The sequence below is a fragment of the Melanotaenia boesemani genome, chromosome 12 (genome assembly GCF_017639745.1).
Source record: "Melanotaenia boesemani isolate fMelBoe1 chromosome 12, fMelBoe1.pri, whole genome shotgun sequence".
Classification (NCBI taxonomy): domain Eukaryota; kingdom Metazoa; phylum Chordata; class Actinopteri; order Atheriniformes; family Melanotaeniidae; genus Melanotaenia; species Melanotaenia boesemani.
Genome location: NC_055693.1, coordinates 33,095,544 through 33,107,174, shown reverse-complemented (window position 1 = coordinate 33,107,174; position 11,631 = coordinate 33,095,544). Strand labels below are relative to the sequence as shown.

The following is an 11,631-nucleotide window of genomic DNA, read 5'->3' as shown; positions in this document are numbered from 1 at the left end:
TCCATTATGTTGTCCACAGACTGCTAGCACTTTGTTTCTAGAAACTACTGTGTCCAGAGTATCTGATGGTAGACCATTTTATACTGAGGGAGCTAAAGCTTGTATCCATGGAGATGCTACAGTAAACCAGAAGGTGTTGTCACATCAAGACTGTGCAGCAGCAGACTTTAACCAACTTGATGTCTTGATATCTGTCTTGTCTAACATCTACAAAATAAGAAAATGGGGTTTCCTACATGAGAAAGGTGTACATGAACCTAGATGCATTATAAAGCCACATCTGGGAATCTCAGACAGCCAACAGAGGAAGGCCCCAGCCAGACACCCCACCGTTATGGGGCACAAGCCCCAGTGGGCCAAGATCAGTAGCCAGGCACCGGCCAACCAGGGCAGGCAGGGCACAGGGCTCATGGTCCTACAGCCCGAAAGCCACTGCCCCACCTCGGGTAGAGGGACCACAAAACACCCAGGAGGACCAGGCCCTCCCAGACCGCCACCCAACATAGGCCAGCACCCACCCCAATGTTCCAGCCGCGCACCCCTGGAACCAGGACACCTTCAGCCACACCCTCCTTCCTCCACTCACCCACCCCCACCCACTCTACATACCAATACATGTATTATTTGAGTGGTTTATGAATATCACCTACATTGGCCAGTTTTAAGCCCCATTTACACCACAACGCTGAAATAGTGAAATGCAAAAGTTATGATCTCTTGTTTAGTCTCTAGTGAGTTTGGGTGGAGAAAACCACAAAGGTTTTGAGAACGGGCTTCAGAGTGAAATTTTCTTAAAAACTCAAGCCGAATCCTGTCCTTGCAAACACAAACTGGAATCTTTTGGCTTTTTGGCTCTTTTGGGCTCAGGCTGGGTTTACACACGTGAACAGCACAACAAAACAACACAAACAATGGCAGACCTCTGTGTTCTTTCTGTGCTGCTGAATGTTTGAAGGCTATTTTAGTCTCTTTAAACAAAAATTCTACTTTTTTGTACAACATTTATCCTGTCAGACAAAGACACAAAGATATGCTAGATCAGTGGTTCCCAGACTTTTTGAACCACGACCCCCAAGATACCATACGGTTATGTTTGTGATGAGGTAGTTTTCACTCCGTTGTTGTGTAAACATAACTTTTCTCAAAAACGCAAAAGGAAAAATTTTTCCTTGACACAGGTCAAAAAGTTTGTGCATGGAAACATTGTGTAAAGGCCTTACAGTTCAATTATCTGAGTGAATTTCTTAAATAAAAACACATGCAATGTTGCTCATCTGCATTTCATCTCAGAGGATGAACCAGATATAAAATATAAAAACAATACAATTAGACATACTGCAACTCTGCCACCAGGTGGCAGCATTTAGTAAGAATCTAAGATACTGGTTACACATTGCAAAGGTATCCTTTGTATGTTGGAAATGATCTTGTTACTGACAGTTTCTCCTTTGTGTGGTCAGGTGAGCTTCACTGGAAACAAATTTGCGGTTTGCTTTAATGGCTTATTCAAGCCAGGAACTGAAAATGACTGCATTGTGATGTCCTCCGGGGCAGCGGACAGAGGGAATTTGTTTATTCTAACTAAAGAAATACCTTTTGGATCTGTGGTACATAAACGTCTGCCAAGCCTTCAGCATACTGGAAAATGTGTCAACATAATGCTACTGACAGACCACCAACAATCTGAGGTAAGATGGTCCTTTTCTTTGTGTTTTACCATCAGTTGATTTTTATTTATGTGTTAGATTATCACAATATATGGAAATTAGAAAAAATCTTTCCTGTTCTCAGATTGAACAAGTTGAACTTGGCAACTTTTGGAAGCACGCAGTTCTGGCAATCAAGACATTTTCTGGATACAAAGATACCCATGTGGTAGGTCAGACAATGTAGACGTGTAAAATAATTCGATTTAAACACAAAAGTCACATAATGATGCTAAAAAGGCATTTGATTACATGTCATGGCAATAATACTTATTATAAACGCTGAAACATTTCAAAATTGGGCCTAATTTTATAAACTGGGGACAAACACTTTACTCACCATTACAAGTCGCTGTCAGAGACATTCAGGCTGGAACGTGGATGTAGACAAAGTTGCTCTCTACCAACATAATTATCACAATATGCCAATAATGCATTACTGTATTTAACAGAAAAACTACCTACAACTGGGGTGGTATTATATATAAATATATATATATATATATATATATATATATATATATATATATAAGACATTCCCTCAGTCAGCTGTGTTCTGTAGGCAGCTTGCCCTGATTGTTGAAACAGGTTTTTTGTGGATTTTGCTTTGTGTCTGACCTCGTTGGTCCAGTGTTGAGCCTTTGCAGCTATTTGCTTTTGCTTGGGCTTTTGTATACTTATTGTAATTGTTGACTGGAGATTGGGCCAGTTAGATCAGTTAACTTTCCACAGTAGTTCTTTGGTTTTGTTATACTCTTATGATGCTTATAGTGCTGTTTCCGGTTGTGTTTTGTTTGTTTTGCAGCCAGTGCAGTCAGTTAAGTTTTTGTTTGTGTTGGTTTGATTGTTAATTAGTTAGACTGGCTGTTTTCCATGTATTTAGACCAGTCTGTTTTATTTGGTTCTTTGATTTCAGCTGCACCACCCATCCATCTCTCCTGTCCATGTGTGGCAGGAAAGGTTTCCACCTTGTTCTCTCTTCTCCATCAATTAAACAGGCCAGGTGTAATCAGAGTTGACTGCAGGGGGGAGAGTGAATGAGTGAAATATCTGACAGGCATTGGCCAGTCAGTGTGCATTTCCTCTCCAGGGGCAGGCTCTGTGATAGCTCCTTGACTGTTGTGCGAGAGGTGGTTGAGCATTCAGCTGATTATACCGTGAGTACTGTGCCATTTCTTTCTCCAATGGACTTAACCTCCTTACAGCATGGCGGACAGCTGATTGCTGCAGTCAGGTTGGCATCACCCCAGGCGGGCCAGCCGCAGGAGCCATTTGGTGACCGATTTAAGTTGAAGAACCCGTCGGGTCCCATCGAGTTCGGGCAAAGATCTTGAGCTCATGTAGCTGCCCCCTCCCTCGAGCAGCTTCACAGTAGCAGTAAATGTGATCTGCTGCAGACTGTGGAACTGCAGGTTCAGAAACAGGCTGTTAAGCGCGACATAAAGACTTTGGTGGTGGATCAGGTGCCTAGTTTTTCTGCAGTGCATAGTGAGGGCACTCTGACAGCGGGCGGCCCTAAAGATGAGGCACCGCCTCTCACTCCTATTGCAGCTGCAGGGGTGGATGTTGGGGAATGTGAATGGGACAAGACACTGATTACTTTTCCTTGTTACAATTCACTCTGTTCCACCAGTACTGGAGCCCGTGATGGGGCTTAGTTGTAGATTTCAAGATTGATGCTCAGGAAAGATCAGGCTGTGGTGGAGATCAGAGAGCTGAAGACTGAAAGCTGTGAAGCTGTGACAGGTTGAGCTAGATGCTCAGGCACCACCCACGTCTACAGGTGGCCCTGTAGCTTCTTCCTCTGCTACCGCCTACAGTGTGAACAACTGCATTTTCTTGGTGCCTACCTTTCACATATCAGAAGTGTATTCATATTTTGCAGCATTTGAATGTATAACTTGTGCTTTGCAATGGCCTCAGGAGATTTGGCCTCTTTTTTTTGGGGGGGGGGGGGGGGGGGGGGTTGGAACTAGTGTTATTGGAGGAGTTTAAAAAGTGTGTACCTGAATGTGTTGTGCTGTATTTGAACAAACAACAGGTGACATCCCTCACATTAGCTGCTTTTCTTTCAGATGAATATGCTCATGCACAAATCATCCTTTCCGCTTGGTTCTGCAAAGCACCACTCTCACTCAGGATCAGTCACAACCTGTCAAAACCTCCACTGTGAAGGAGAAATGAGAATGTTTTCATGGTAATAAAACTGGACACGTCATTGCAGACTGTATTGAAACACAAAAATCAGTCAAATCCACAGTCTAAGAGTGTTTGTGTGATGCAAGCAAAGCCCGCTGCAACTACCTTGGTTCTAGTAAAGTGCTTGATCCATGTTTTGATCTATTCATTTTTGATGGCTTTCTTTCTCTGACTGGTGAACCTGCTGCCGGTTTGCACATTAAGAGATACCGAGGGATCCCAGTCTGTTATTCTTGCCAGTACTTTGTCCTTTTCAAAGCACTCAGCTTGTGATTTCAGCTTGGTATTGCATGGAATTGAGATGGGCTATGTTCCCAGACCTGTACACTGCGTTGACATAAAGTCCAAACTCGTAACTGGTGTCTTTCCTGTTGCTGTTTTCTGCTCATAAAAGGTGTCAACATGTTAATGGGGAATGATGTTACTGGTGGTTTAGTGGCTCCAAATTTAGAAATGTTGGGTGACTCGATAGGCAGTAAAACACTTGATTCTTCCTCCCAGAACCTTAAGCTGTGCCCGGCTTGTGTGGTCACGCACACACAATCATTCTAAAATTCTGACATTTCTCTTTCCGATTTGATACTTGTGTCACTATTCTTAGAAGAAGGTGACACAGCAGGTAAGACTAATAATCAAATCAGCTGTGAGTGTTGAAATGTATAAACATTTACCTGTAACTATTGAGAATCTGTAAAGGACAGGAGGTATAATTGCAACATTTTTCTTAGAGCTAAGTTTGAGTGTTTTTTAAAGATTTTGACAGTCAACAGCAGTTCAGTGCTGTGAAGGCTGCCAAAAGGTATGTATGCTTACTGTGATAAGCTTTTTGCTAAAGCTAACCACAATAAAAACCCGCAATGATAAGACACAGAATCTTTATTCAGATATCCTGTACAGGGAATCAGGGGGGCTTTCATAAAGGCAAGAGTGGAACTTTATCCAGCACATCCGCAATGAAACTGGAGCAGCTGCAGGACCAGCTGTGTGAGATCTTTGTGCATTCAAATGTTGATCAGTTGCATGAAGTATGTTTACATGCAAAGGTTCCTGCTGAAAATCAGACCAAGAAGCACATGCTGATGAGGCTAATGAGAGAAACTGCTGATAATGCTACCGAAGATGAAGAGGAGGAATGTGGCTTATGAATTCCTCATCAGGTTGAAGCAAAAGAAGTGAAGAAAAATGAGATATCACAGGTGGTTGATGACAGTGCTGAAAATGATGCCACTGCACTGGTAATCTTAAAAGAATAATATGCAGCGTTACTGGTAAGCATTAAGGCCTCAGTCAAGAAATTAGAGGAGAATGTGTCAATATTGGCAAATAAAGTGATAAAACAGGGGCCATGTCAGCTTCTAATACAACCCGCCAACCCCTTTATACAGGGGTTCAGAGTTGCCCTGGGAGATAAAAACAGACCTCACTCTGGCACAGTAGCACACCACATTAAAGGGCCATTACAAGCACGATAGCTCCATTAATCTGTACCATTGCCTGATAACTATTACACAGGAATCTCCACAGAAGATTTTTATGTTGGGCAATACAACTCAAAGATTGCTGGCTGCATGCAGAGAGCCTGGCACAGACAAGAATGTGAAACATCATCTTAAGAACTTCCTGGATGATCCATCAGTCACAGATTATAAACTAATAGTAAAAATTAATCAAGAGCCCAGCATTGAAGGCAACAGAAGTTTACTAACAGAAGTAAAGACCTGAAAGTCAGGAAAGTAAGAGCTGAAGCGCAGTCAACTTCAGAGGCACCAAATGGAGTGATCAGGAGACAAGAACAGCCTTCTACCTCAGGCACGAAAGGTAAAACCATGGAAATTCATCCACCAGTCTCACACTGAAGCTGAGCTCCTGGATGCCATCAAACAACTGAAAGGTGACACGCAAAGAAGTAGAAAACTTGTTAATGACTCTCCTGTACTTTCTATCAACTGAACCAGGCAGAAAGCATGGCTGTAAAAAATGTCCGGGCAACAGTAGAGGAGAAATGTGTAAGTTTTTCTCCAAATGTGGACAAAGGGCTCATCTGTCAAGTGGATGCAGAGCCAGAGGGAGTTAATCAGAGAAACCTGGAGGCATGGGTGTGTCAGTGAGCACTGTAACATCAATACCAACATCAGCTGTGGACAGAATTAAGTGTCAGCCAACCAGAGATGTTCACAAGGCAACCACTGGTAGCATTCACCACTTGTAGGCAACAATTAGGGAGCATAACACAGATGCAGCAGCTCAAATAAATGAGCTGGTTCGGTGTGATAGGAAAGAAGTGTACAATTACACTGGGGTGGAAACTACGACGCTGTGAGACACTGGATCACAGCTCTGTCTCATGAGTGGAAAATGGAAAAAACAAAATATTCCCAAGTCACTGTCATGCCCCTGCCAAGCCTCATCGAAAATCATTGGGCCTGAAATATTTTAAAATATAAACCCACAAAGATAACACAGACTCCTTATTTAAGTGTGCAACATGAAGGAAACAACAGCTGTATTGGAGTTGAGTTGACATTTTGCTGTTAGTGTTTACAGTTTGTAAATCCTGACAGCGTTTTATTTGTACATTTTATACATCTTTTATATATGAAGTATGTAACTGGATGGTACTTTTAAATCTTATTGTCCTTGTTATAATGACAACAAAGATTCTTTTCTAGTCTATTCAGTCTGCATCACATCACAATCTGAAAAATGAAAACATGTTTAAGGTTTTTCAGAAAAGAGCAGATGAGTTTTTCTAATTGTGCCTAGGAATGTTTTAAGGTTAGGGTTTAAATAAAATGAACTCAGGGCTGTGAGAATTTGGTTCAGAGAACTGGGTTTACTGTTTTGGCGACTGAAAAAACTAATATATTTTTTGTTGCTGTGTTCACGATCTGAACACGTGGTTTAGTTTTGACAACAGAATAATTGATTGTGAGGTTATGGTTTGATTTAGATGGAAAAGTCTGGGGTTTTGTGTATGTTTGAATTTTTGGATTTGTGTTTAAGGTTTTGAGAAAATGGGCGGAAGTTTTAGCAACTGTGAAAAACTGTAAAAGTCCATCTCCCCATCTCTGTAAACCTGGTCTGTACCACTACACTGTCCTCAGAGCATCTACCTTCCTCTACAGTAGGCACTTGGTACGAAGGCCGCATCACTTCATCAGCCTCTCTTCTTAGCCTGAAGCTCCATCACTCTGGAACAGGGTACATCTGGACTCGTCAGACCACATGACCTTCTTCCACTGCCCCAGAGTCCAGTCATTATGCTCCCTAGCAAATTGAAGCCTTTTTCTTCTTTTTCTTTCTAGCCTCACTGATTAGTGGTTTTCTTGTAGCTACACAGCTGTTCAGTCCCAGTCCCTTGACTTCCTTTACATTGTTCATGTGGAAATGTTCTTACTTTCACTATTAAATGCAGCCCTAAGTTCTACTGTTGTTTTTCTTCCATCTGAATTTACCAAATGTTTAAGTGATCACCGATCACCATCATTTAGGATGTTTTTCCAACCACATTTCTTCCTGGAAAACGGTGGTTCCCTACTATCCTTCCACTTTTTATTTTTAGGCCAAATGTTTTTAACTCAGTTTTAATAGTTTCTGCTTCTCCTTAGATGTTTTCTCTGCTTGATGCCAATAATTTGCCCCCTCTCAAACAAACTAACATCTTTTCCAAGACCAGAGGATGTCTTTTTACATGGTTGTTTAGGAAATGAGAAGCTACGCATTGCATCAGTTGGGACTAAATAAATTATTGCCAGCTGAAATACAGTAAAATCACCAATGCAGTAATTATCCAGTAGGAACCTTGTACTAATTTCCAGGTGCCAACTTTTTTGTTTGGCCAGGCAGTGTCTTTCATTCTGTATATGAAATGAAGTGACCACTGTAATTACACTTCATGACCACTGAGGGGAGACAGCGCCTTAGTTGTGAGGTTTTTCAGAAGACCTGTCAGGATGTGAAACTCTTCAGGAATAAAGACTGAGAAGGTCAAGTATCTCCTCCTGATTTTTGATATCCCAGGTTATTACAGTGTGTGTTACGATTACTGAATAAATTCATCACAGTTTTAGACGCGGTCGACACTGAGCAGAGAGGACTTCCGGGTAAAGCCACTGTACAAATGCTCGTTATCCATTTTTGTTCCATTTTTGGTTTTTGTACAAAATCAGAAAACAGTTAACAGTCTTTTATCTTCTTTCTGATTTTGGTTTGGGAAATGAAAATAGGAATCTTTTCTTATGGTGTATAAATAGCATTTTATTTATTATTATTATTTTTTTCTAAAACAAACTGCCTGAATGTACACAGACTCTTCTCATCATATCAACATGGAACTGCTGATATGTGCTTCATTTATTTGACATCTCATAACTATTTCCTTGAGAGTTTGTGGACTGTCATTGAAGAAAAAGAAATATTTGAGAACAACATCCACATGTTGACAGGTGGAAAGTGTAACAACATACTGTAGTTTGTTTAGGGAAATGTTCAAATCTACATGACATCCGCTGCTTGTTTCTGAATCTGTGACACACCAGAGGGTTGTTTCACCAAATTCAGCAATGGGATTAAGCTAGGATTTCCTGGTTATCCTGACTGAATTTATATTTCATTCACTTTCACAAAAGCAGTAACATAACAGTTAGGGCTGCACAGTACATCAATGGGGAACAGGTGTGACAGGTTGGGATAATGCTGATGAGTGGATGAGGAAATGGTGTGGAGGATCAGGGAAGTGAGGAGTGACTGGAGGAGTGGCAGGACAGACTGTAACACCCGGCCTTTTGTTGTGTGTGTGGGAGAAATATTTCTTTTCTAAAAGATGCTGCAAACAACATTCCTGTCAAGATGGCCACCAGGAGTGGACATCCCAGTGCACAGCCAAGCACTAGTACAGGTAAATAGTTTGTTTTTTTTTCTTTAGAAAAGTTAGCTAGTATGAGACTTCGTTACAAATATATTTTGGCACAATGTTGTTTGCTTGATTTAGTTATAAGGTGTTCTAAAATACCTGCAGTGAAGTTTAATGATGAATATTTTAGTAAGGTCAAATTTCCCTGCTCTAGTTTATCCTCTACGAGAGTTTTGCATGAATCTTTGTTTTGATTTTAATCTTTACCTATTTTGCATTGGCTCTCGATGCAGCCCCTCAGTTTAGCTGTCTTTAAGTTCTTAACTGTCTGAAACTGATATAGCCCTCCAGGTGTTGTCCTAATCGGTTAGCTATAGTAACCAAGGGCTTGTGAGCGTATGAAATTTTTTTACAAGATGACATCAGCTCAGGCTTAAAAATCTAGTTGAGGCTGATGCTTGCTGAGTCTTTTCTCAAATTTAGGGAAAAAGAGAGAGGGAGAGAAAGACATTATTTACAAAGACAAGTCTTAAGTCTCAGAAGGAACAGAAAAAGTGAAGGTATATTCACACACTTGTTGACCAACGAACATTCATATACTGTAAAATAACAGATTGTATCAATAAGTTAAATGTTATTTATTTCTTTGTTCTTCCATTTCTTTAGATTTATGTAGGATTGAGTATGAATGGCGACTCCCTGAAACCTGTTAGAGGAAAGTCACTTCCGCTTGATATTCAACCTGAGTGGTCATCCGAACAGCTGCTGGCTGCTGCCACAAGGAAGCTGAAAGATTTTAACCAGGACATGGAAGATGCTGTCCCCGCTTTGTTGTACCCTGATGCTAAGGAGGTTATAAACATTCCAGGAACAGACATCCCTTTCTCTGTGAGAAATACGAAGAGGCAGTTGGAAAAGCCTACCAGAGGATTACTGTGCATTTGTACAGCTGAGGATATTGCAAACAGTGCTTTTACATAATTTCCACCACAGGGATAATCCAGAATTTGTATGTTTAAGGCCCACCTTGGAGGTGAACAACCACCTGACATGAAAATGAGTGGTTGCACCTTGTAAACCCTAACCATCTAGGTTTCATATGTGTGAGACAGTCTTAACATGCACCTGTTAGCCAATCACAAAAGAGTATTTACACTGAACATCGCAGAAGTTGTTTTAAGGTCCACTCTTTATTTTATTCTAGATTTAAATATATCACAGTTTTCTATTTGTGTCTTGTATTCTGTTCCAGATCAAATCCACCTATGGTTTATTACACCTTCTCCTTTGACTGGTGGCATAGGTTGCAAGTAACACAATATAAATATCAGAAAAAACCTTGAAACAGTTTGTCAAAGTAAAGACGTTGGTCTGTTGTGCCGCAGTGAAAAGTTCTAAAATGAGGAGGCATAGAAAAGTCAACAGTTATGTACAGAAACCACTTCAATCTAACATTTAAACATATTTGATATATAGAAACTGAGCATTTAACTTTTGATTACAGGTAAGACTTGATAATGACAACATTGTTTTTCCAAGGTTATGATGGACAGTCAAGTGAAGATGACAGTGTGGCCCAAGTTAATTTGCCATCTGCAGAGAGGCCACTTTCTGACACTGTGGTCAGTTTGCATCAATCACAACAATTCTGCTGAACTCAATTAAATTTATACTAATTTAATCTAATTGGTCATCCATTATGTGTGTTGTATGCAGGTGTGGGACAGTCCAGATAATAAGAACAGACAACATTTTGCATGAGTAAAACACAACAAATCCACGTCCAAAAACCGCGCAGGTGCCGAGCCAAAAAAGGAGACGATTCTGAGTTTGTTACTTTTCCACAAGGAAATCTTGTGTTTAGGATTCAAGCTAAAATAAAATCCCCTTACACTTCCTTCCTCCTAATGTGACAACTGTTAGTTAATGTGGTATTTATATGTCAACAGCTGCAAGAGATGATGAATACTTCCATGTAGGAAGGATGATTGCAACTTCTATAGTTCTCGGTGACCAGGGCCCTGGATTCTTGTCTGAGATGCTCTTCCAGCACCTGACAGGAAGAATAAACACTGACATTGAAGCCAAGTTGGAAGATATAACTGATGATACCATGAGAGCTTGCCGGCTTGAGGTATAGCTAGGTCAGTAGATCATGAAATTTTGTGTTACCGATTCCTTTAAACCTGATGTTAACACCACTACACATTGCCACAATTCCAGCGTCCTATTTCATTCCATTAACATAATTTTTTATATTGTCTGCTACCCTTCACACTGTATGATGAATTCTCTCATCATGCCTACATTAAGGAGAGGTTAACTCGACTGTGCTAATTCATATCAAACCTGCTTCTCCCTCCCACTAAACACTGTTTCTCACATGAAAAATTCAACCAGTACCTTTAGTATCATGTCTTCTTAGCACCTGAGACTAGTTCTGGACTCTAGGTCCCTGTAATCTCTTTATCTGCAACTCTCACGTACTTTTTACCCTGTTTAATGCATATACAGTAGTACATACATTAATTAATCCCAGCCTTACAAAGGGGGGAAAAATTACGTACCCACAATTCCAAGCAATTGGAATCCTTTTAAAAATGAACATTTTTATCTAGTTACTTTCCGATTGAACTATAAAAACTATGCCTTGTTGCATTTTGTTGTTTCTAATGGTGTTGTTGCTTCTTGGATCTTTGAATGCAACTCAAGATTTGCTTCGTGCACATTTGAAATAAACACAATTGTAATATTTTCTATATATCATCTATTTTTAACTTTAAGGTGGATTTAAATGTTGTTTGTAATGTTCATGGTAAATATTGTCTACCCTCAATATCCATTACATGCACCAACTGACAGATATTCCAGCTT

General features: G+C 40.5%; 1 protein-coding gene across 1 annotated transcript in view; it reads left to right on the top strand.

Annotated features, from left to right (window-relative positions):
• Nucleotides 1-11,631, top strand: part of LOC121650747 (alpha-tectorin-like) — a 66,857-nt gene that overhangs the window by 13,070 nt on the left and 42,156 nt on the right. Inside the window, exons 4-5 of the mRNA XM_042002454.1 lie at nt 1,461-1,688; nt 1,792-1,875. Of these exons, the coding sequence (XP_041858388.1) occupies nt 1,461-1,688; nt 1,792-1,875 (312 nt within the window). The remainder of the gene's footprint in view (nt 1-1,460; nt 1,689-1,791; nt 1,876-11,631) is intronic.